General features: G+C 59.8%; 12 protein-coding genes across 12 annotated transcripts; 7 read left to right on the top strand and 5 right to left on the bottom strand.

Moving 5' to 3' along the window:
• Nucleotides 1-38: 38 nt before the first annotated feature.
• C8Q71DRAFT_281694 (uncharacterized protein) lies at nucleotides 39-1,564 on the bottom strand. The gene has a single exon (XM_047917506.1). The coding sequence runs from the start codon at nucleotides 1,210-1,212 to the stop codon at nucleotides 403-405; it is 810 nt and encodes a 269-aa protein (XP_047775149.1). The 5' UTR covers nucleotides 1,213-1,564; the 3' UTR covers nucleotides 39-402.
• C8Q71DRAFT_861384 (uncharacterized protein) lies at nucleotides 1,362-3,090 on the top strand (the record flags this gene model as incomplete). Its single annotated transcript, XM_047927899.1, has 5 exons — nucleotides 1,362-1,865; nucleotides 1,927-2,103; nucleotides 2,279-2,315; nucleotides 2,378-2,877; nucleotides 2,935-3,090. The coding sequence occupies 5 exons, from the start codon at nucleotides 1,362-1,364 to the stop codon at nucleotides 3,088-3,090; spliced, it is 1,374 nt and encodes a 457-aa protein (XP_047775148.1).
• On the bottom strand, nucleotides 3,024-4,856 carry C8Q71DRAFT_281658 (uncharacterized protein). Its single transcript, XM_047917503.1, has 4 exons — nucleotides 4,757-4,856; nucleotides 3,974-4,704; nucleotides 3,546-3,919; nucleotides 3,024-3,497 (listed from the first exon to the last, which is right to left on the bottom strand). The coding sequence occupies exons 2-4, from the start codon at nucleotides 4,664-4,666 to the stop codon at nucleotides 3,143-3,145; spliced, it is 1,422 nt and encodes a 473-aa protein (XP_047775147.1). The 5' UTR covers nucleotides 4,667-4,704; nucleotides 4,757-4,856; the 3' UTR covers nucleotides 3,024-3,142.
• A 216-nt stretch (nucleotides 4,857-5,072) lies between these two features.
• On the top strand, nucleotides 5,073-5,700 carry C8Q71DRAFT_861382 (uncharacterized protein; the record flags this gene model as incomplete). The annotated part of the gene is made up of 2 exons (XM_047927898.1): nucleotides 5,073-5,135; nucleotides 5,344-5,700. The coding sequence occupies 2 exons, from the start codon at nucleotides 5,073-5,075 to the stop codon at nucleotides 5,698-5,700; spliced, it is 420 nt and encodes a 139-aa protein (XP_047775146.1).
• A 1,302-nt stretch (nucleotides 5,701-7,002) lies between these two features.
• On the top strand, nucleotides 7,003-7,320 carry C8Q71DRAFT_693498 (uncharacterized protein; the record flags this gene model as incomplete). Its single annotated transcript, XM_047919888.1, has 1 exon — nucleotides 7,003-7,320. A coding segment is annotated over one exon (318 nt), but the record flags the coding sequence as incomplete, so codon positions are not given.
• C8Q71DRAFT_281686 (uncharacterized protein) lies at nucleotides 7,269-8,162 on the top strand. Its single transcript, XM_047917504.1, has 2 exons — nucleotides 7,269-7,883; nucleotides 7,938-8,162. Exons 1-2 carry the CDS (start codon nucleotides 7,559-7,561, stop codon nucleotides 8,114-8,116), a joined length of 504 nt encoding a protein of 167 aa, XP_047775144.1. The 5' UTR covers nucleotides 7,269-7,558; the 3' UTR covers nucleotides 8,117-8,162.
• C8Q71DRAFT_281687 (uncharacterized protein) lies at nucleotides 8,163-8,528 on the top strand. Its single transcript, XM_047917505.1, has one exon. The coding sequence runs from the start codon at nucleotides 8,256-8,258 to the stop codon at nucleotides 8,451-8,453; it is 198 nt and encodes a 65-aa protein (XP_047775143.1). The 5' UTR covers nucleotides 8,163-8,255; the 3' UTR covers nucleotides 8,454-8,528.
• A 222-nt stretch (nucleotides 8,529-8,750) lies between these two features.
• Nucleotides 8,751-10,181, top strand: C8Q71DRAFT_861379 (uncharacterized protein; the record flags this gene model as incomplete). The annotated part of the gene is made up of 2 exons (XM_047927897.1): nucleotides 8,751-9,280; nucleotides 9,956-10,181. The coding sequence occupies 2 exons, from the start codon at nucleotides 8,751-8,753 to the stop codon at nucleotides 10,179-10,181; spliced, it is 756 nt and encodes a 251-aa protein (XP_047775142.1).
• Nucleotides 10,182-10,941: 760 nt separating this feature from the next.
• On the top strand, nucleotides 10,942-12,397 carry C8Q71DRAFT_861377 (uncharacterized protein; the record flags this gene model as incomplete). Its single annotated transcript, XM_047927896.1, has 3 exons — nucleotides 10,942-11,583; nucleotides 11,640-11,816; nucleotides 11,867-12,397. 3 exons carry the CDS (start codon nucleotides 10,942-10,944, stop codon nucleotides 12,395-12,397), a joined length of 1,350 nt encoding a protein of 449 aa, XP_047775141.1.
• A 591-nt stretch (nucleotides 12,398-12,988) lies between these two features.
• C8Q71DRAFT_281576 (uncharacterized protein) lies at nucleotides 12,989-16,067 on the bottom strand. The gene is made up of 6 exons (XM_047917502.1): nucleotides 15,332-16,067; nucleotides 14,597-15,269; nucleotides 13,797-14,539; nucleotides 13,446-13,725; nucleotides 13,271-13,394; nucleotides 12,989-13,220 (listed from the first exon to the last, which is right to left on the bottom strand). Exons 1-5 carry the CDS (start codon nucleotides 15,971-15,973, stop codon nucleotides 13,297-13,299), a joined length of 2,436 nt encoding a protein of 811 aa, XP_047775140.1. The 5' UTR covers nucleotides 15,974-16,067; the 3' UTR covers nucleotides 12,989-13,220; nucleotides 13,271-13,296.
• Nucleotides 16,068-20,835: 4,768 nt separating this feature from the next.
• C8Q71DRAFT_714660 (uncharacterized protein) lies at nucleotides 20,836-21,003 on the bottom strand (the record flags this gene model as incomplete). The annotated part of the gene is made up of 1 exon (XM_047920987.1): nucleotides 20,836-21,003. A coding segment is annotated over one exon (168 nt), but the record flags the coding sequence as incomplete, so codon positions are not given.
• Nucleotides 21,004-21,306: 303 nt separating this feature from the next.
• On the bottom strand, nucleotides 21,307-21,749 carry C8Q71DRAFT_281482 (uncharacterized protein). The gene is made up of 2 exons (XM_047917501.1): nucleotides 21,489-21,749; nucleotides 21,307-21,436 (listed from the first exon to the last, which is right to left on the bottom strand). The coding sequence occupies exons 1-2, from the start codon at nucleotides 21,607-21,609 to the stop codon at nucleotides 21,342-21,344; spliced, it is 216 nt and encodes a 71-aa protein (XP_047775138.1). The 5' UTR covers nucleotides 21,610-21,749; the 3' UTR covers nucleotides 21,307-21,341.
• Nucleotides 21,750-22,069: the final 320 nt, after the last annotated feature.

The raw sequence follows: 22,069 nt of genomic DNA, 5'->3' as shown, positions 1-22,069 counted from the left end.
TTGACTGCGAGAGGATATTGCAAGCGAGGTATGTCTTCTCTGGTCGCCAGCCTGCTATGCTCATACTCGCGGTTCGTTTGCAGAGTATTATAAGGATCGCCCTAGCTAAGATGCGTATGTTCCCACCGGTCTGGACGAAAGTCCTCAAGCCGGCTCCCGTACATACGATGCCGGCGCGACGTCTACACGCGCATCTCGCGCACCAGCACCGACCGTGTCCCTGATCCCGAGCACGAGCCTGCACCCGAAGACCCACCAGCGAAGTCGCGCAAGAGGCTGCATCAATACTATGTTCCTCAGATGAGCCTCGACGGCCCACCTCCGGGCTCTGTGATCCTTGAGTGCCGCGACAACCAACGTTCGCGCAGGCCTCCTCTGTTATACGGCCTAATCGCGCTCGACTCAGAGCCTCCCAGCGAAGCTCGGATCCCCCGCGCGCATCCCCACTGCACGCGAGTCCTCCCGGCGCCTCAGCACCTCGCTCGCCCCGCTCGACTTCACGTCCTCGTGCGACTCGCAGGCCGTCGTGCATCGCTCGAAGCCCTCCCTCGCCGATCGTCCGGCCCGTGCTCGTCCCGCCACTCTTCCACACGACATAGTCGCCCGCCGCCCGCGCATCGCCTCCATGGATGCACACAGTGACACCCCCACTGCGCTCACTCTTCTAGTCCGATGTCCAGCGGTTCGCTGCGTCTTTGCCTCCTTCACGCGCACTGACCTGACCGGCGTGCACAGACCAGTCCGGCTAGGTATGATTTGTCCTCCCTGCACAATGGGCTCACCTCCGTCGGCATCGTCATGGCGCAAAAGCAGCTCGGCCTCCGCTCGCGCGCGTCCTCCGCCGCGTCCTTTTCTCGCCCCCCCCGGCCCGGCGCACGCTCGCAGAGCGTCACCGTGGCTGCGGAGAACCACTGTATTGCGATCGTGCGCGAGCTCGAGTGTGGCTGTACCAGCTTCACCGTCGACGCCCACGGACGACCATGCGAGCGTATGTGCATCTGCAGCTCGCTGCCCCTCCCGACCGGCCGCCCTATCTGTGCGTTCGCGAATGACAACCGCTGCACCGTCCGCACGCCGTCGCGCATCCGCCTGCTGCTGCTCGAGCTCCTCGAGGTGCTCGTGTCGATCATTCAGCCGGTCATATCCAAGACGACCGGCCTGTGCGTGCAGCCGACCGCGCTGCATCCACAGTATCAGCAGAATGTAGCACATGTGGCCCTCCTCCGGAGCGTGCTGGATGCAGACTTGATCCAGCAGGAGATAGACCACGGCTTGTTTGACCCCTCGGGTGTCTTCCAGACGATCGGCGATATCATACGGTGAAGACGTTCCACGAGAGCAAGGAAAGCGGCTGGCTCTGCATGGACGTCACGCGCGAGTGGCTTCGTATCGCACATTGCGACCTCTCCGCCCGCCAGGACTCCTTCATTCTCAATACCCTCCCCTGCTCGCATTTCACCAAACTGCCGCGCCGGACGCAGATCGACATCGCCGTGACTGCAGGGCTCGTCGACCTCATCTTCAACCCGCTGCCGCGTGGCTCCAGCTCCCAGCCGCCGTACCTCTCGCCACGCCCCACCGCGCCCGCCTCGCCCGCACGATACCCCGAGACGCTGTATCTCGAGCTACGTGAAGGACGCGGCGGACTTCGCGGCTTTGTACATGCTCCTGCTGCTCTATCTGTTGTCCGGCCAGCAGGGCCACGTGCGCCTCGCCCTCGACGATCTGCTCAGGCTCAAGAAGGAGATCTGGGAGGTCGGGCCCACGCACCTCGGGCTCTGCTTCCGCCCGCCCACGGATACGGGCGCGCGGGGGAAGCAGAGACGAAGCGGTGGAAGATGGAGATGGAAGATGTCGTCCTGCAGGTGACGAGACGTGCCGGTGAGGTTCGCTGTGGGCCACCTAATCCGGTCGACATCATCGCAGCCGGCGGCGTCTCCGAGCGTAGCAAAGTCCTCCGCCCCCGACGCACAGTTGACGAAGCTCGCGACGAGCTGGGCCGAGTCGAATCTGCGCGCTGGCTCCTCGTTGAGCACGCTGATGCGCGGGGGAGCTGCATCGATATGTGCGAGCGTCCGTGGGGATTGCGCGGAGGTCGAGGTGGTGAGGTGGCATAGCAATCACATAGTGGTTTCGTACACCAGGTTCGTCACTCGCTCGACACGAGCTGTCTGGACTGTGCGCTAACTGATGGGCACGTAGATGCCTCGTCGTGGTCCTTAGTGTGTACAAGTACATTCCCTCGCAGTCCGCGAACAACATGGGCAATGTCTCTTAGGACAACTTTGATAAGGTGTTTGCCTTCCTCCGACCTGGTGCGTTCGTCTCCCACTCCGCGCACATCCCTACTCACGCACTAATGCACGTATCTCCACAGCCATCCAGGGTGGCGCCGAGATATGCACATGTCTCTCCGAAGATGAGCTCCAGCAGGCCCTCGACTTCTGCATGCACCTCGTCGACCCGACGACGCCTGAGCAGCACGAGAGTGTCCGCCGCACGCTCGCGGGCCTCTCTTCTTCTCCATTCTCTGCCGCTGCGGATAGGCCGGAGGCGCTCTTGGATGTCTGCGCCGATTGGCGATCCATCGAGGCTGGGGAAGCTACTCTGCTTCCTACCTGCAGCTCGACAGGTACCCCGGCCTGGATGCGTGCGACGGCGTCATGGGCATGCCCGCGCGCGCGGCACACCGACCGCATCCTCAGCGAACTCCGCACGCCTGGCGCGCCCCCGCCCGTCGCGCTCCGTCGCCGCATCGTCTGCGCGGACATCCCCGGTGGCGACCTTGTGCGCGTGTGGACCTCCCTAAGGGTGCCTCCGTCTACCTGCACGGCACCGACCTGGACCCCGCACTATTGTGCGACACCACACAGCTGTGTGTGTCAGTTGAGGGCGAGGCCATGAGGCCCTGCTGCTGCTGTATGTTTCGTCCAGCCGAAGGGCCGCCGCGCCGTGCTCGCGTCGGGCGCACACGCTATCATCTGGAACACCCCCTCTGCGACGCGCATCAACAAGCTGTGGCTCCTCGGCGAGTGCATCGACGACCTGAGGTTTGTTGTGACCCTTTATGTGTTCCGCGTGTCTGCATGATCCCATAGTACAATGACCATTTGCCAATCTTTGTATAATATTACATATTGTATCACTTCTCGTCGTCAATGAGATCGTCTTCAAGTGTATCCTCCCACTCCTTTGCAGCTCGTTCAGCTGAGATGATCCCATCAAGGTACTTCTTCCATATCCCTGGTAGCCGTGAACTTGTAGCGACTGACAGACCCCATTGTGCAAATGGAGGATCTGGGCGCCCAGGGTCCCGCTTCATCAGGCTCGTGCCATGGACATCCCGTGGGCACCATGCAATGAAAGTGTTCGGTGCCATACACACCTTGACACCATAACTTGCGACATAGAAATTCCCTCCTTCGTCATCGTTCAGATTACGATTTGTCGTCCACGAATACGCATATCTGTGTGGCTGGTGTTCGGAATGCATCGCTCTATTATCTCATGAGTACATTCCCATACACTGTGCCATGGAGACATACCGAGCATAGTTAGCTCCCATGAATGCAGCGGGCGGAGCGAGTTCGGCATTGTGAAATTCTACAAACTCGCCCGCCTTCTCAACGCAGTACGTCCCACGTGTGCTACCCTTCTCTGCCATTTCGCCATTACCATCCATCCGACAAAAATTGTGCTCTGCGAGGAAATCCTCAAAGTCTTGGGTGATGGCATCTGGAAGACGGCCACACATCATATTGAATGAGAGGGAACAGACTGATGCCGTGCGGCATTCGAGGGACTTGAGGTATTCAGGCGGGTGCTTCTTGCTGAGCGTGTTGCGGGTCCAGACGAAACAAGGGCTAGATCGTGAACCTGCTGTATAGCCGATACAGACAAGGGTTCCTGGGTCTCCCTTCTGTATCAATCTACTTATTGAGTGTGCATTTCACATAGATGTCGGATGGCTCACCCGCACATTGCGCCTCAGGCTCGCATTCAAACCAATCACATCTCCTGCCCAATTGACGACTTGTTGATCACCGCAGAAATTGCGAATAACCGCGACAGCGATTTGCCCAGTCGCACAATCGTAGATGATGGCACTCTTGTCCTTGGGAACGATATGGGCGAGCTGCGAGATGTCTTCCGCCAGCATCGGCAGACGTTTCATCCGTTTGTCTGGCAGTGGGCCGGCCTCGATGTGAGGTCGCCAGAGTGCCGCGATCTCGGGGGTCTCATAAACCCAGTGTCGGTGGTCGGGGTAAGGAATATGAAGCCGTGGAAGACGGGTCTCGTACGCGATCGCCCTGAGGTTGGCCATCCGGACATCGTTGTCCATCCGGCGAAGCCCAAGATCTTCGACCAATCGCCGGTGGACTTTCCGATAGTGCTGCTGCCCTGCCTTCCTTTTCTTCATAGTGACCACCACGATCAAAGGTATCTCGTCTTTGAGCGTCGCACACAAACTGACGAACCCGGAAAATGGGTCTTTGCCGAGAATGGCCTCGGGTGTCGCACCCAAGCCACACAGGTGTCCGCCCAGGATACCTATGGCTTCCTTGTGGTAGCGGTCATTCCAGGAAAGCGTTAGGATGGACAGTGCGCGCGTATCCTGTCCCAGCCGCACTGCAAGCTGAAGGAATATCTCCCGCTTTGTCGCCATCGTATTGATCGCGCTGGCCTGTAGGAGCGATAAGCCAGCTATACAACGGTAAGTCACCATAGGCCACTTTACAAATTATATCGCACTCACGATGTCCGCAACACGATATATAGACGTGCAAGTGGGTATCATTCCGCGTTGCAGGTGCGAGCCCGTGCAATTCCAGTCACGTGATCGTGGCTGTGGCGCGGGCAGGACGCACGTTGCACAGCGCTCTGCACGCTCTCCCTAACGCCGTCGCCCGCCCCGCCCGCTAGCCCTTGGTTGTACTCAATACCGTCTCTCTGGGCTACTACTAGTATTGGCTTGTCCGTGTACGATGTCACGGTTGCCTTGGCCCCTAACGGAGGCCGGGTGATGGGTGCTCGTACCGGATGGGACGCTCTGCTGGCAGTACCAGAGTCCCATGGCAGCGCAGGGAGTAGCTCGCAAGAACATGCGCAATATCGGAGATCTTACACGACCATTGGTATGTACAAAGGAATTCAGTTTACACTGAATAGCACTGACAAATTTCCTTTGCAGCTGCTGTACCGCCCCACCACCGTTGCGGCAGTGCTATGCACCCCCGCCCCCGCCCCCGTCCAATGCGCCCGCGCCCTGCGAACAGCACCATACTGTCCCTCATGAACCCTGCCGACTGCCACAACATCAGCATTAAGACCACCGGCATCTAGCAGCCCAGCTACTCCCTCTCGCTCCTCCACGCATGCACCGCCCACCTCAGCTCCGACCCGTCCACTGGCAACGGCAACACTGCCCACGTCCGCGTCTCCGACGTCCTCCCCATGGTGCACCCGAGCGACCGTGTCTGCGGCGGCTGGGACATCTCCGGTGCGCGCATGGACGAGTGCCACGCCATGCTGCATATGGCCGCGCGCGGCAAGCCGCTCCCGCCGATCTACTACCCCGACTACATCAGTGCGCACCAGGCGGCTCGCGCGGACCACGCCATTCCCGGCAACGGCAAGCAGACCCACCTCGAGCACCTCTGTGCGGACGCCTGCCACTTCCAAAGCCAAGCACGGGTTTGACGTGCCTTCGTCTTTTGGACTGTGAACACCGAATGTTGCACAGCCATCCTCCCCCGTTCAACACGCTCGGCACCACGCCCCGGCGCGAGTGGCATTGTGCGTCGCACATACACAGCCCGCCCATAACGTCGGCATTACGCACCGTGCCCCGCCCGCTGTGCGCCCGCCAACCACTATCCCTCGCCACGCCATATCGCCCGCAGCATGCACCCGCCGCCGCGCCATGCCGCTGCCTCCCGCATCACTCTGCCATGCCCACCCATCGCACACGTCCGCCGACTGCATACCCCACCGCGTCGGCCCATACGCCCCGCCACCCGTATTGCGTCGCGGCGCGTCCATCTGCCTGTGCTCGACTCTCGTACCGACACCCCTCGGCCTCCGCCCCTCTCGCGCCCGGTACCGGCAGCCGCCCCATCGCCATCAGCTCAAGACCAGAGGTCGAGCAACCGTGCGCTCGGCACGATGGCCGGGGTTCGACGCGTTAACGCGTATGGCAAGGCCGCGACAGGAGGTTCCTCACGCGATGCGCAGGCCGCCTCGGCGCGTGTAAGAGCTAACGCAGACGAGGTTCCTCCATCCGGCGCTGCGTGAGCTCTTTAACGAGGTGGCCGCGATCCATTCAGCGGCTTTTGAGGACACGGATCCGGATACGAACGCACTGGTGTTCATCGGGAGCAAGACGGAGATGGCACTGCTCAAGTTCGCGAAGGAGCTTGGCTGGGCGGACTACAAGAAGACGTGTGAGGCCGTGGACATCGTGCAGATGGTCCCGTTCTCGAGCTCGCGCAAGGTGATGGGCGCCGTCGTCAAGCTGGGCGACGGCAGGTGCCGTTTGTACCTCAAGGGCGCAAGCGAGATCCTCGTGCGCAGGTGCACGAGCTACATCACCGTGACGCGGGGCGGGGACGCCAGTGGGTCGGCCGGCGTCGAGACGAGGGAGATCGATGACCCTGGCGAGGGATAATGTGCCGCGGACGGCCATCTTCTACGCAAACCAGACGCTGGGGGCGACCACACTGTGTTATCGTGACTTCGAATCCTGGCCGCCTGCAGGTGCGTCGTACACTGCGGATGGCACGGTAAGTTGGTCACTCGTTCCCTCTGCATCGCTCAGATTTCAATGCTAGGTCGAGTACGAAGATTTGGCCCGGGATCTGACTCCCATTGCGATCAAGGGAGGACCCTCTGCGAGAAGGTGTCCGTGAAGCTGTCGCGGACTGCTTCAAGGCCGGCGTCACTGTGAAGATGTGCACTGGGGACAACGTACTCACGGCATGCTCTATCGCGCTTCAATGCGGCATCTTCTCTATGGGTATCGCGGGCACGGAAGTTGCGAAGGAGGCGTCCGACATTATCCTCATGGACGACAACTTCGCGTCGATCGTGAAGGCGATCATGTGGGGTCGCTGCGTGAACGGCGCGGTGCGCAAGTTCTTGCAGTTCCAGCTCTCGACGAACGTCACGGCCGTCGTGATGGCCTTTGTTTCGGCCGTTGCATCGGCGTCGGAGTCGTCTGTGCTCTCGGCGGTGCAGCTGTTGTGGATTAACACCATCATGGACATATTCGCAGCACTCACTCTGGCTACAGACCCTGCATCTCCCGTGCTCTTGGACCGCTCTCTCCACCGCTCGGATACCCTCCCTGCCAACCGCTCCTACCCGCATTCGCAATCCTTGCGACACCTCGGTCTCGCCTTGTCCATGACGTCGCCGTACTCACGCCATGAAAGGGACCACGAACGGGATCGTGAGGAAGCAAGGATGCAACTGACGCCGCCGCCGTCCGGCCACTTGGGATCGCCTCCGACCCCGCTGTACATCGCCAGGCTGCCTGGTGTATTCGTTGGCGATAGCGATGGTGTTTACGAGATGGAGCGAGACCGTGTCTCACGGCCCAAGGGATCCCGTGCACAGAGCCCCGCCGGGACGGGTGCCGCAGAGCAACCACCGTGCGAACGACCACAGTAGCTCTTTGAGCAACACCCCGGGCCTGAACGGCGCCACGAATGGCGCCGCCAGAGGATCCCCGAGAGGCTTGCGTCAGACTCGAGCGAGGCCGAGAGTTAGTTTGCTCAGCCGGCAAAACAGCGACGCGAGCATGGAGACTGCAGGCAGCCTCGAGACTGAGGCGGATCTCGCAATGAGGCCGTTGTCGAGCAGCCCGACGAAGAGGTCGACTGGTGAGTTCATTTTTTCGTGTACTGTTTCGGTGGTCGCTGACGATCCTTCCTTAGGTGTTTCGTGGAGCTACTCCGACAATACCATGACCTACCCTATTCTGCAGATCCCGAAGAAGGAGAAGCACATTGAGCGCAAGATCATCGACGGAAGGGAGCAGGACGCCGAGGTCGAGGTTGAGGTACATCAACCTCTGAAGTGCCTCTTCCTCTTCCCTGGCAAGGACGGGCCTTAGGTGTAGCGCCTCTACCCTTCAGTCTCTTCTCGTCGCATCGCATCGCATTCGGACCTCGGACTTCATTGCATCGCATCCCTTACGCATTCCATACCCTGAATGCTGATACCTCCCGACGACATACCCGACGGCGTTCACGATGCCGCCACCTGACTTATTCCTCACAGTATCTCCCCCTGCTGCTCTCCTCGCTGTCGACATACATATCTCATCTCTCTACGCATCCTCATACTCAATTGCATCACTGTTGTCTCCGTCGCTGGGATATCTCGTCTGGACCCCCGCCAGCATCGCGCCCGGCGCAATCCACATCATCGTCATGGCTCCTCTCCACTGATCCGCCCTACCCTACCCGTCCTATCATCCGCTACCTCAATCCACCGCTAATCGCGTTCGCGCTCCGCGACACAGCAAAAATGTGCACAACAAGTGTAGTATCGAGTACGATAACCTAACGACCCGGTCTGTTCGCCGCCTTCTCGCTCCTTACGCCGTTTTCCGTCCCTTCCTATGCCGTCTTCGCCATGTCGCTGTCCGTGAGTGCCGCGACAGCCAGCGTTTGCGCAGGCCTCCTCCGTTACACGGCCTAGTCGCGCTCGACTCAGGGCCTCTGCCACCGCTTAGTGAAGTCCGGATGCCCCCACACGCGTCTCCACCGCGCGAGTCCTCCCGGCACCTCAGCACCTCGCCCACCCCGCTCGACTTCACACCCTCGTGCAACTCGCAGGCCACCGTGCAGGGCCCGAAGCCGCTCCTGCGCCGACCGTCCAGCCCGCGCTCGCCCCGCGCTTTCAGTAATGCTCTCCCACTCGACATCGTTCCCCGCCGCGCGAGCATCGCCTCCATGGATGCACATGCGATGCGTCTCAGCTCGCCCCCGTACGTGCACCTCGCTGTCGCGGCGACCAACGGCTGCGCACGCGGGATGGCGGCGTACTGGCAGGGCTCAGTCCCATGTCGAGCCATAACCTCTCGCACTCGCCCAGCTGTGCTTATCGCACTCCAGCGCGCGTTGCATGCGGCGGGTGTCGGCGTGTACCTGCACGTGTCCATGCTGGGGGTCGCGATGCACGAGTTACAGTGCACCCGCGGCGATGGAGGGGTTGAGTCCATACGCAGGCTCGACGCGCACATGCCCGTGCCGCCGCCGGGGCTGCTTCTGGAGTAGGGCTTCATGTTCGGGGCTGCGGCGCCGCGGCTCGAGTCGTGCGAGTCGGTGTTGAGCGAACTGAAGGAGCACGAATGCGAATCCCGTTTGAGTGACATGGTCTTGACCGCAGTGTCGGCCTGCAGGAGTGGTAAGTGAGAATACCAAGTAGCTAGAGTGACGGACCATGTATTACCAAATCGATCACTGGCTATACAACAATGAGTCACCATAGGATACAACATACTTTATGTCGCACTCACTTTGTCTGACACTCGAGAGATGGACGCGCAGGCAGGGTACCGCTGTTCGCAGGTACGCGGCCAAGCTATTTCGGTCACGTGACCGTCACTGTGGCGCGCTGGCAGGACGCGCGTTGCGCAGCGCACTGCACACTCTCCCTAACACCGCCGCCCGCCCCGCCTGCCCGCCCCACGTACTTCATGCTGTCTCTCTGGGTACTGCTTGTATCGGCCTGCCTGTGTACGATGTCACGGTTGCCTTGGCCCATCGCGGCCGGGTGATGAGTTGCTCGTACCGGGTGGGTTGCTCTGCTGGCAGTACCAGAGCTCCACGGCATCTCAGGGAGCAGCAAGCACGAACATCCGACATACCGGGGATGTTACACAACCATATGTATGTACAAACGACTTCATTTTAACGCGAATAACACTGACAAACGTCCTATGCAGCTGCTTTACTACCCCAACACCATTGCCACGGCCCACGAACCAAGGGCCCCCCGCGAACAACGCCGTGCCTGGCATGGACAAGCAGGCCCACCTCGAGCAGCTCCGCACCGCCATCCTTCGCGCGGACAACCATTGCTTCGCCATCTGCTGGACCGCAGACACAGAGCACTACAGCGACATCGCCGCCTGCGCGCTTCTCGCGCCGAACAAGGCGCCACACCCCTAAGATATTGCCCCCGGCGGTCCTCGCCGACGTGTCCATCCTCGAAGACGAGTTCTTCGCCAACGGCGTGCCCCAGCACACGTCCATGACATGCGCCAGCGGCTCGTCGGGTGCCACAAGGCATATCGCGGTGGGGGCGATGTCAAGTCGAGCGAGACGGTGCACAAGTCCGTCTTCGCGTGCCATGTTGGCCCATCGCCCAGCGAACCATGGCATGCCTGGTTGAAACGCCGCTGCTGCTTCTACTCGCGGGTACCGGCCGCCTCTGCGGTAGCCCGTGGCAGCTTATCACTCAATCCAGCTCGACACTCCGCGCGCCGACACCTTCCCCTCCGCCGGCATGTGCCATTGGGGCCATCTCAACAGCGAGCTCATGGCCTCACCCGATTACGGCTACGCCGGCGCGCTCTCGCGCTCCCCGGGGCCGCCATCTCTTGAGGCGACCGCCAGCCACCTCTCCTCAGCATCCACCGGGGCGGGTGCGACCGCCACTGTCGCGGGAGACCCTCGTCACTCCCACCGCAAAGTAGTACAAGCTGCGGATCGCCCGGAAGGTCTCGAAGACTGAGTACGCACCTTTTTATCTCGTAAACGCCCATCCGCTAACGCAGCTCCACGCGCAGATTGATGGTGGAGAGACAGCGGAAACAATGGCGCGCACTCGGGGTGGAAAACCATAGGATGAGAGGAAGAGCGATGTTGGGCGGCCGCGGTAAGCTCGTCCGTTCGCCATACACCCCGGCTCTTCCCCCGTATGCATGCTATGCACCCCCGCCTTCTCTCGATCTGCCAACAACCCACGCTTGATCCCTCTTGCACGCTCGCCCTCATCCTCGTCCGACACCCTACAAATGACCCCACACTCTCCGCCACGATCCTCGCCAACTGCCACAACATAGTCTGGCAGATCAAGACCGGTGTCTACCAGCCCAGCTACACCGGCTGTCTCTTCCGCGCGTGCACTGTCCACCTCGGCTCCAACCCGTCCGCTGGCAATGCTGTCCACGTCCCCGTCTCCGATGTCCTCTCCATGATGCACCCGAACGTCCTCGTCCTCGGCGACTGGGACCTCCAACGCCAGGTCATGCCGCACATGGCCGCGCGCGGCAAGCCGCCCCCGTTTATCTACTACTACAACTTCATCGCCGCGAACCAGGAAGCCCGCGCGGACGCTACCATATCCGGCATGGACAAGCTGGCCCACCTCGAGCAACTCCGCGCGGACATCCGCCGCTCCAAGGCCGAGCACGGGCTCGACCGCGCCGCCATCTTCTGGACCGCGAACACGGAGCGCCACTTCGACACCATCCCCAGTGTGAACGACGCCGACACACTCCTCACCTCGATCAAGGCGTCGCCCTCGACGCTCTTTGCCGTCGCGGCCATCCTCGAGAGCGAGCCCTTCGTGAATGGCGCACCCCCGAACCCGTTCGTCCCGGGTGCCAATCAACTCTCGCGGAGCGCCACAAGGTGTTCGCCGGTGGCGGCGACCTCAAGTCAGGCCAGACGAAGCTCAAGTTCGTCTTCGCTGAGTTCCTCGTCAACGCGAGCATCAAGCTGCTCTCCATCGCGTCCTACAACCACCTCGGCAACATCGGCGGGCACGACCTCACCGCGGAGCCGCAGTTCAAGAGCAGCGTCGTCGACAGCACCTCAATGTGAACCACCTGCTCTTCAAGCGTCCCGAGCCGGGCGTGGTCAAGGGCACGAAGGCTGCGAAGGGCGAGCGCCCCGCCCACGCCGTCGTCATCAAGTACGTCCCTGCCGTCTGCAACTCCAAGCGCGCGATTGATGAATACTACCCGGAGATCTTCTGCGGGCGGCCGCTCGAGGATCAACACCATCAACGAGTGCGAGGTGTAGCATGGGTCCCCGGAGATACTTATGCCGATGCTTCTGGCCGTCCGACCCGCCATGAGCGACACGCTCGCCGTCGTGGTCGCTCACGGTTGCCACACTCCCGCTCCCGCAGCCGTGAGAGCTTCATGAGCGTGGATGAAATGATTCTCGAGGCCACGGCTGGCGATGGCCATGATCGCCAGGGCGTCCCAACAGGCCGCCTGCACTCTCAGTCACTCACCCATCACCCATCGCAGCAAATGTCCATGCCGCGCGTGCGTCACCACTCCCAGTCGCCCATCGGCCGCGATTACCTCGCCGTGCTGCACTCCCGCTCTGGAGGTGCGTCGTGGCTCTCTGCCCACTTGGGATCCCAGTGATCGCCTCCGGCATTGCCGTACATCGTCACACTGCCCGGTGCACCCGTTGGCGATGGCAACGGCGCTTACGAGATGGAGCGAGACCGGGTCTTGCGGCCCAAGTGCTCCTGCGCGCAGAGCCCCGCCGGACGAGTGCCGCAGAGCAAACATCGCCCGACTGGCCGCAGCAGCTAGCCCAGCATCACGCCGCTGTTGAACGGCGTCCAGAACGTCGCCGCCCTGTCCGCCATAGGATTCCCGAGAGGCCCTGGCGGCCCACGGGCGAGCGGTGGCGACTCACGCTCCGAGGACATGTATGCTGGTGCTGGTGCTGGTGCCGACGTCGACGCGGAGGTCGACGCAGATGCGGGCGCAGATGCCGACCTGCTGGATGGGTCGACGTGGCCGAGGCGAACAAATCTCACGATGGCGAGTGGTTCAGAAGGAAGAAATGTACATCGTATTTTGTGGTATATTGTGGTCTAGTTGCTTGCATGAACTCACGAACTGTCGCTGCTGCTCTGTAACATTGTTCCCACTTGCTGTGCTGTATGTAGTAGCTGTATCGGTGCTATTGTGATGGCTGTTCGCATCCACTCTTTCGCTGGTGCAGTGATCGTGTGTCAAGCTGTGGCGAGGGGTGCAGCAACCGACAGCCATTTATTGTGTGGACATCGGCCTGGACTACTATGCCGGCTGTAAGATTATTTGTGGGTGTATGTATGGCCGTAAAAGCCGTGCACTAAGTGGCTAGCACTACTAAGTCGATCTAGGAGAAGTACTGGGGGCATGGGGGATATATGGGCAGGTATCGTGTAGTAGTAGTCGACATTATGAACAAGCTCTGGGTGTAGGCATTATGGGAGTGTCGTAGTAAGGGTTGTATATACTCGCCTGTAAATCGTTATAGAACATAGAGATTACTCACTTCCTGTATAGTCGTTAACAGCAGATTGTCCGGCATTGTCATTGCGAAAGAGGGCTTCAACCGAACCACTAGGTACTGATTGCGCAAAGTCTGAACATCGTCAGCTGTGTTTGCCTGATAGCCAGGTAGAGAAGCACATACCCGTTGAGAAAGTGGTCATACCGGCGACACCCTGTTCTAAACCGAACGTCTGGCGATTCCAGGCATCGGCAAGCCACGACGGCAGCTCAGGCGATTCGGGACGATAAGAAGGGGGGGTTGGGTTGTACGTCGGGTATATATTAGTATCCGATAACAGCGAGAGGTCAGATACTAGTAGCTGGGCATTCGCCGCACGAGGCGAACATATGGCAGCGAACGAGATGGCCTCCTGGGCGAGCATGGCCTCACTTGCTTGAGCAGCGACTGCTGGATCGCTTGCCTGAGTGACAAACAAACGAAGCGTAAGTTCCCCCCAACTTGACGACTAAAGAGAAACAAGGGTGTCCTTACCTGAGGAACGCCCGCAGGCAGCGATTCTGGGCCATTTGCGGCTTCTGGCCCAGACCGATGTTCGCTTGCATGAGCAGCGATGTCGCCCAGCGGTGGCAGGGGCAGTGCAGGACTTGCTGTCCCGGAAGGAGGCGACTCGGCAGCGGTGATTGCAGGTTCGGAAGGCAGCGGTTCGGGAGCAGCACTTGCCCGGGGATCAACAGAGCGTGACGAGGGTTGGTCCATTTCAGTGATTGGCATAGAATGAGGCTCGTGTGCCTGAGGGACGATGTCGAGGTGAGGCAGCGAGTGGGCGACATGTGCCTGAGGGGTAACTGAAGGCTCACTCGCCTGAGGGATCGATGCGAGAGGCGAAAGGCGACCAGCATCTTTGTCCCAAGGGAAGCGGAGCGATTTCGATGTACTGCGTCCAAGCTCCGTCAAGTATCGTGTGTAATCGCCCCAGAGTGCTTCCTCGGTGTTGAGGCAGCGCTGCCACAGATCTGCATCGCCACGCCCGAGATCGTTCCGAGCGTCGTCGACCCCTTTCGCTCGTTTACCCTTCCATTCGTATGCAGGCCAGACTGCCGCGCATGCATCTTCACGCTTGATTGGTGGGTTCCGTTGTGATAGCATCGTGTTGACCTTGATCAGCCCATTGTAGATGGACTCGAACGGAAGGCTCTTCGGAAACGATACATTGGCATTCAGGTATCGCCGTACCTGGAAGCCGCGTGGGATTGTTTGCAGAGGCTCGTCGCTGACTGATGACAAACCTACAATGAGTACTAGAGAGCCTGGGATGGGGACAGGCGGCGTACCTGAGTGAGATGACTTCCCGGGAGTACGAGTAACAGGTGGCTCGGACGGGACAGGGACCAAGGGTGCAACAGGGGTAGTATGGGCCGCCGAGAGCTCATCATCCTCTGGCTCCTCGTCTACTGCTGGCAGGGTGCGATCACAAGACGAGTCTGGCTCGGCTGAAGGGCTAGAGTGAGCCCTCCAATCGGCCATCGCAACACGAGTACAGATATGCCTGTTGTGCCTCGCAGCAGGCTCAGGTCCAGGTGATGAGTGTGTGTGTGGCCGCACAGTGGGAAATAAGAGTGGGTCCGACATACTGGCGAGCCGAGGTCGCTTAGCGACAGGTGCGAATGGTACAGCGGGGTCGTCTAGTGACCCAACAGTGCGCTTTTTACAGAGCGACTGCATCGCCGATTCCATGCCTGGATAGCCTGCAGTATCAAATGCTGATTCAGAGAGCGAAGCAATCTTACGGAGTAACAGAGTCGTCTCGTTTGTTGCGATGTCGCGGTAGCTTGTGGCTGATGAGACAGGCCATCGGTTCTTCCGGGGGTCGTAGACTTGGACATATGCCTTGTCGACACTCTGCAATGGACATAGGAGCTGGAATATGTCGTCGTGGTCGGCAATTCGGAATGCAGGGTATGTGTGTACGACGACTGGAGACAACTCCACCGCCTCGGTATCTCGCTGTGTAGCAGGTCCAATTGAGTTCCGAGTCGGAATGCGAGCGAAAGTTACTAGGCACGTACTTTTGTCCAGCATAACAGCGAGAGGGATCGCTGCCGTTGTTGCTGGGCCTCCTGGAGGTTTTCCTTCCGCTGTACTCCCTCGCTCTGCCATTTGCTGTGTACCTGCTGGCGCGCAGACAGCCAATCGAGGGGCATGTCCTTCCACAGCCGCACAGGCTGTGCGTACTGGCCTCGAATGTGGGGTGAGGGTTCGGAGCTCCTCGTGGTTGTAAGCGATGTAGGATCTGGGCCAGCCGAAGTCTCCTGAGAGGACGAGGATGCTGCCGTACCGGTAGGCAGCGAAGACGGAGAAGTGATGCCCAGCTGCACGTGATGTTCGGACGAATCTAAAGCACTGGCACCAGACTGCGAGGATGCTGAACCCGTGCCCGGGTGCGAGGAAGAATCATGCTCCAAGGACGTAGGTGGGGTGACGTATGGGCCCAAAGACGGCTGCGACGCAGGGGGCCTGGAAGCGCTGGCGGTACGCGCGGTCTTCGTGTTCGAACGAATCGAGTGTGGCGCACATCGTGGTGCGGGCATACCGGAAGCTTCCGCACGCTCGGATGCTGCGATGCAGCAGGACTTGCAACTGACCCTCTTGCAGCTCTGGTTCGCAGGAAGCCTACAGTGCGTACATAGCACCGAGCCACCTGAAAGCATCAAAGATAAGCATCATAAATCGATACCATGTGTGTAGACCACACGTACCTCTCATCTGAGCCACGTCCCTCCCAGCAGATCCACCTCCACGTGCCCAGCCTGAGGGAGTGCCCGAGTCGGAATACCCGCTGCGATACCAGGGTGGAAGAGGTCCGTCGGGGAGATAAAGTTTGATGACCTTCGGATCCCTATTGATGCGATTGACGATATCTTGTGCTTCGACAAAAGCTGAGCGACACGAGACAGGAGGAGGTGTGTAAAATACGGTAACAGGACACGACGAAGTCAGACACTGTGGGTATTACGTCAGCAGCGGATTGCGATCAGCATGGGATGGAGGCATACACGACGCTGAATGCGGCCACGATTGGAAGGGGTAGCAGACCCAAGATTTACGGTAAGGACTGTGGATAAGGGACGAGCGCAACGGCGGCACACAAGCAGGGGATCGCCCAAAGCACCAGTGGGCATGCAGAGACGTCACCGGCTGCCCTGCGTCTTTATATATCGTTCAACTTACAGCATACTGTACCGTTCGTCCTTCACAGTTCTCGCTCTTGCGACGATAGATTGAGAATACGATAGATTGAGAATACGATAGATTGATAAACATGTGTAGGCGATAACATGAAACTTTCATTCTTTTCAGAACGACTTCAGAATTTAAAAAGTTGTCGTCCGAACGTTTGAAAGTTTCGTTACGAAAGTTTCAGTGAAAGTTTCAACGAAACTTTCGTAAATGCCGCAGGTTTTGACGTTCCCGGATTGGTGCAACAATCACAGACGGGCCGCAGGAGGAACACATAACCCAACAGCGCGAGTCACCGAGGCAATCCTGCACCGCCGTACGCACACACGAGGGACAAGGACGAGCACGATGCCCGAAACGTCGTCGAGAGAAAGTGGGGAAGATGCCAACGAGAGCGACGTAGCATAAGCAACAGCACCCGCCGTTAAGCAGCCCCGCACGCGTCCAACGCACTGCAAAAGGATCAGCAGCGATGAGGGCGGGACTCATCAGAGCATCCCACCGCACAGATACACGGGACACGGCAAGCCACGACGACACGTACCACGCTAGCGAGGCAGCTGCGAGAGACGCAGAGTAGACCAAACGGCTAGGCGCACTCGGACGACCGTCGGGACTAGGGAAGCGACGTGCGCGAGGACGAGGCGTCGGCGACGGACATGACAATGCTGGCGAACGACGCACCATGAGATCGCGCGACGTTCTGAAGGGAGGCGGAGTCGTCGGAGAGGAGGCGGGTGCGGGCTGCGGCGGGGGGCGGGGACGGGGACGGGGAGCGGGAGGCGGAGGCGGTGGAGGGGACGGCGTTGGTGTCTTCGCTGCTGGGAAGCAGGCGATCTGCGGGCGCGTGAGCCTATCAGAGTTCGATGAGTGGCGGTGTGCGCACCTGAGCGGCGTGCGTCGTGGCTCGAGTCGGAGCCGGACCCTGAGGACGACATCGCTGCGGACGGGGGAGACGCAGCGGGCAGCGAGGGGCAGCGGGCAGCGAGGGGCAGCGAGAGGCCGCCGCCGTGCTCGTCCTTATCGTGTGAGGCCACGGCGCGTCATCCCCGCGTTCACACCCGCGCCTATCTCTTCATTAACGCGTGCCCCGATCGGGCGTGCCGAGCCCGCCGCGTCCCGCCCAGCCCCCGCCTCGCGCCCGCGCCCACGAGCCTCCACGGCGACGGCGCCCTCCCAGCGCACAGATCATCGACGTCGCGTGCCGCTGTGCCTGTGGCGGCGCGCTGCTCCCGAGCTCGGCCGCCCTTCGCCGCGCAACCGTCGCCCGCTCAACGGCCATCGCGTCCCGCCCTCGAACACTCCCCGCCTGACCCGACCCGCATGTCCTGCCCGGCCTCCCCAGCCCGTGCCCAGCGCACCTGTCACGGTCCGCGCGTATCCCGCACCGCCAGCGTCTGCATGCAGTCCCAGGATGCCCGACGCCGTACAGCGTACGACGTAGCACGCAGCGGGACGCACAGTTCGTCGCTCGTACTCGGACGTCCGCCACTCCATTCACGAACAGCGCGTCGTATATGGCTAGGTACTCGCTCCCTGTGCGGTGCGTCTCCGCATCCCATCCTCTCCCTCCTCGCCCCCGCCGTGTCCCCCTCGCCCGCCCGCGGCTTCCCTCGCCTGCCATCCGCGTATACGGCCGTGACGGTGCGGTCTTCTCGCCTGCCACCCGTCTACAAGCACAGTAGCAGCCGAGAGCGCCGCACCGCCAGGTCACCGCGAGCATGCGACGTGGTGCGTACGCGTGGTGCCGTCCTTGTCGCCGCGCGCAGCCCCCGCCGTCTTTTCCCCTGGTCGCTTCGTTCTGGGCTACGGACGCGCCTTGCCGCACACGACTCTCCTCGACCGCCCTGCTCGCACTCTCGCCCGCGTTGTGGCACGCGTCCTCCATCTGCCCAGGGGCTCTCGCTACGGCCGCTCACACTCGCGTTGCCCTGCCGCGCGCTGCCCGGGGTTCGGCGTCGACGACCTGCCTGCGAGGGACATACGGCCCGTCTTTCAGTGCCCCCTCTGCAAGCCGACGAGCCCTTTGGCTATGTACGTTCGACGCTCACGCGGTGCGCGCCGTCGAGACCAGGGAGGCTCTGCACGCCACTGGCACGGTTGCCTCGCCTGGTGAAGATCTAGGACCACGCTGTTCTGCGTCCCTCGATGCAGGCTCGGACTGTCGGGCGAGTCGATGCGCATGTGGGTATTCGACGTTCAGCGTCACGAACGTCCCCACGTGTGGTTGTGAGCTCTGAGATGGCCTCCACAGGACCGCGGGCGTCACTCGAGGCTGACAGCAGCGAGGCACTCGTCGTGGCGCGGGCAGCACTTCGCTACCTTCGGTGATCGCTGGATGTGAACGAGACAGGCCTAGCGTACGTCGTCCCATTTCCTTGTCGTCGTCACGATGCGTTCCAGTCATTCCGCGCTGTTAGTGCAGTGTCCGCCGAGTCTTGACCGCGTTCTCCGACGCATTCGGGACGCGCATACGAGGTCGAGTGCTACTTGGCGCGGACCGTACAAGGGCGTTCTCTGCAGCGCCGTGAGTACTTCCCTTGATACCGTACAACATAGCGACGACGGAAACTGATGCTTTCTGATATGAGGACGTTATGGTCGCCCTCGACGTTCTTAATGGCGGCAAGGTGGATGGTAGCGAAGAGACGCGGAACGCAGTGTACATGCAAGAGCGTGCGCCGACACAGTCGACGGTGGTCGCATGCATTATAGCCCAGTCTCCGGCCGATTCATCCACACATTAGGCCCGCTCAGACTGAACGGGTAAGGGTACGGGTACGGGCAAGGGCAACGTCACGGGACGTACCCGGGCGGCTCAGCCACGGCTGCCACGCAGCCACCGAGAACGTCCGATCGACTGGGAGGGGCGTTGCGTGCAACGCGCAACGCGCAACGCGCAACGTGCAACAGTCACACACATCACGCTGTGACATACACTTTCAGACAGTTGCTTATGTGCTCGTCCAGCCTCGGCGCCGCCGCAGCGATGAGAATTAAGTAGAGAGCTGCACTATTTGAGAAGTCATAGGATTGGCTGGTGAATACTGCACGGCTAGCTGACGTCTACTTGTACATAGATTCCGACTAACTTATTACCGTTGACCGACCACTTGCCTAATCGGGGCATGTGGCGGGTGCCTTGTGACGCGGTCCGTTCCAAACATACTTACAGCTGTTTTCTGAACATCGTTTAGATGTGTGATAGCTCCTATATAATCGGGTTTACATTCCAGTTTTTAGCTCAATTGGGATTGCGGGGACCGACTCTAGTCTCTGAGTCGCCAACAGTCGCCACCGCCGTGGCCGGTGGCCGCGATGTATCTACCGGGAGATTACGTAAGTATGCGGTGGCGGGCCGCGGTGCATCGAGTAAGCACTCGAACTACGCACACAGAGGCGACATTCGTTCTACTAGAGGATACACCTCTCAGTATAACCTCCAACAATCCCTTGTAGCCCAAGGTTGAAAAGATTCGTGTACCGTTGGCCCGGGCGCCGCTTAGGCCACAGGGGAGCCACACCGTGACTTGCGTGACGTTGCGCGTTGCGCGCAACGCGTTGCACGCAACGGCTCTCCCCGTGGATCGGACTTTCTGCAGCCACCGCACTAGGGTTAGCGGCGGGTGGCTGCCAACCCTAGCCTTTCTCTCCAGCGCCTGTAACCTACCTCTCAGTTATCCCTTTCATTTAAGGCATACGTACAAACCAGAGAATACAGACGGTGTGGATAGCGAGTCAGAGCGTCTGCAATCACAATAACATACCCAGTAATTATCTCAGTCTCTGCAAGGGGAGTGGTTCCTTTTTACGGTTACATTTACCCGATTTAGGCAAGTGTTATTTTGGCAGTGTTTCGGCAGGCTGACATTGGTCTGTAGGGTAATCACTACAGTAAGATAGAAGTCAAAATCATGTATAAGTGTGCGACCGGACTCGTAGTGCCACCGCAGGGCCTGCCTTGGATGTCATCCGGATGCATCCACGCATCCATGGGAAAACCATCCACGGATAAACCATCCATACCCACGCTCGTCTGGGTGTGACATCACGTAAGGCTGCGCTCGTAAGACCCGCCGTCACGCCCAGTGTCGGCCTTGCTTAAGTCGTCGTCGCCGCAACTCAACATTCTTCGAGCATAGGCCGTTTGGTACAGGAGTGGGCCCAGTCCGGCGTGATTAGATAGCGATGTATGTAGAGCTACTTCGAAGAAGGGTACAGAAATTTATATATAATCATATTCTACACTCTCCTGCTCCTTCAAGTTTGAATGGTGCAGAGTTCATGACAATGGCTCCTCCGACAGAGACCGTCGCAGAGGGCGCAGAGGGCGCTAAATGAGCAATATTATGTCTTCGGCGACATTGTAATCGAACCATGGGGCATCGGCCCATGCGCCGAGGCTCATCTTCGCACGAAACGTCTGTGAAGACATGGCGCGTTGGTTCCAAGCGACCTGGTTGCGGCCTTCGGAAAACGCGAGCTCTGCGTCGGCTGTGGTTGTTAGTGGAGCGCGCTCTTTTTCAGTACATCGACTCACAAGTCAGATGTTGAAACTCACCGGGCGCGGAAGCATATGCAAGGCCTATCTTCGCTAAGCCTGGCGTCACCGCGAGCTCCTTGTTCCAGTACTCCAGTACCGACGTGTCGCGCGGGCATACTAATGAATTGCCAGCGATTCACGCCCTGTGACAAAATGGCCGCGATCTATGAGTGACTGTGGACAACCTTGGTAACGGCACTTACAATGTTGTTGGCCACAGTCGGAACCGTTGAACTGCCTGATTGTCCTACCAGTGGTTGATTTTGCGTGGAAAGCGGCGGCTTGAACCTTCGATGTTAGTTATCAATAGCCCGCCTGCGAACCATCTCGATAGCATCAACCGGCCACTGATGTTGAACAAACCAATGAAGTTTGCAGTCAGGGCACATGACTACGTGCAGAGAATCAGTGTTTCGTTGAGTATGAATGTAATAAGTACACACCTATAGCCGTAGTATACGCATCGCACTCCACAAACAAGCGTGAGAAGTATCTGCGCGACACCAGATAGCCTGCGTGCGCGGCAACACGACAAACATTAGGTAATGTTGGTAGATTGACCATAGTGATGAGGTCGCGTTGAAGCTGGCCCTGCAAATGCGGGAAAGACGTCAATGATGAGTGGGATGTTGTTCTGCTGAAATCGTTGAACTAGCTCGTGGATATTCCGTGCACAACAGTCAGGGAGACGCGGCGTCAGAAGTCTACGAAATGCATGCACACTAACATGTCTCGCAAATTCGTTGAGAGAGACCACTCTTGCGGTGTCAGTTTCATTGCGTTGAGCTTAAGGTCCCGAATCTGAGTCGATCACTTCCCGGAGCGCGTGAGACGACATAAGGAGCCTGAGGCGGTAGTCCGAGTCCCAACGTGTCGCATTGCGTGGATGGATATGCTGGTCGTGGCTGAATAATGGCTGTGGCAGATGAAAAGCGTCGTGGACAGGTCCGCTGTCCCGAGTCTTGTTCGCGAGAGCTGCGTGTTCAGCACTCAGTATGTACTCAGTGTGCAACGGCGTGCGCTT

The sequence above is a fragment of the Rhodofomes roseus genome (genome assembly GCF_022264815.1).
Source record: "Rhodofomes roseus strain CIRM-BRFM 1785 chromosome Unknown C8Q71scaffold_23, whole genome shotgun sequence".
NCBI lineage: Eukaryota > Fungi > Basidiomycota > Agaricomycetes > Polyporales > Fomitopsidaceae > Rhodofomes > Rhodofomes roseus.
Note: the sequence above shows the minus strand (reverse complement) of the source record. Positions and strands in the feature narration are given on the sequence as shown.

What these genes read in the sequence shown, in the direction of transcription:
- C8Q71DRAFT_281694 (XM_047917506.1), bottom strand. Translation starts at nt 1,212, where the DNA reads ATGTGCTACATTCTGCTGATACTGTGGATGCAGCGCGGTCGGCTGCAC.
- C8Q71DRAFT_281658 (XM_047917503.1), bottom strand. Translation starts at nt 4,666, where the DNA reads ATGGCGACAAAGCGGGAGATATTCCTTCAGCTTGCAGTGCGGCTGGGA. An exon ending in GCCTGAGGCGCAATGTGCGG is followed by an intron (nt 3,920 to 3,973) that starts GTGAGCCATCCG and finishes AGATTGATACAG; the next exon opens with AAGGGAGACCCAGGAACCCT. An exon ending in ATGGGAGCTAACTATGCTCG is followed by an intron (nt 3,498 to 3,545) that starts GTATGTCTCCAT and finishes ATGAGATAATAG; the next exon opens with AGCGATGCATTCCGAACACC.
- C8Q71DRAFT_281686 (XM_047917504.1), top strand. Translation starts at nt 7,559, where the DNA reads ATGGTGTTTACGAGATGGAGCGAGACCGTGTCTCACGGCCCAAGGGAT. An exon ending in CCCGACGAAGAGGTCGACTG is followed by an intron (nt 7,884 to 7,937) that starts GTGAGTTCATTT and finishes ATCCTTCCTTAG; the next exon opens with GTGTTTCGTGGAGCTACTCC.
- C8Q71DRAFT_281687 (XM_047917505.1), top strand. Translation starts at nt 8,256, where the DNA reads ATGCCGCCACCTGACTTATTCCTCACAGTATCTCCCCCTGCTGCTCTC.
- C8Q71DRAFT_281576 (XM_047917502.1), bottom strand. Translation starts at nt 15,973, where the DNA reads ATGCTTTCAGGTGGCTCGGTGCTATGTACGCACTGTAGGCTTCCTGCG. An exon ending in CGCTGTTATGCTGGACAAAA is followed by an intron (nt 15,270 to 15,331) that starts GTACGTGCCTAG and finishes CCTGCTACACAG; the next exon opens with CGAGATACCGAGGCGGTGGA. An exon ending in TGCCTGCGGGCGTTCCTCAG is followed by an intron (nt 13,726 to 13,796) that starts GTAAGGACACCC and finishes TTTGTCACTCAG; the next exon opens with GCAAGCGATCCAGCAGTCGC.
- C8Q71DRAFT_281482 (XM_047917501.1), bottom strand. Translation starts at nt 21,609, where the DNA reads ATGGTCAATCTACCAACATTACCTAATGTTTGTCGTGTTGCCGCGCAC. An exon ending in TGCGTATACTACGGCTATAG is followed by an intron (nt 21,437 to 21,488) that starts GTGTGTACTTAT and finishes CTCTGCACGTAG; the next exon opens with TCATGTGCCCTGACTGCAAA.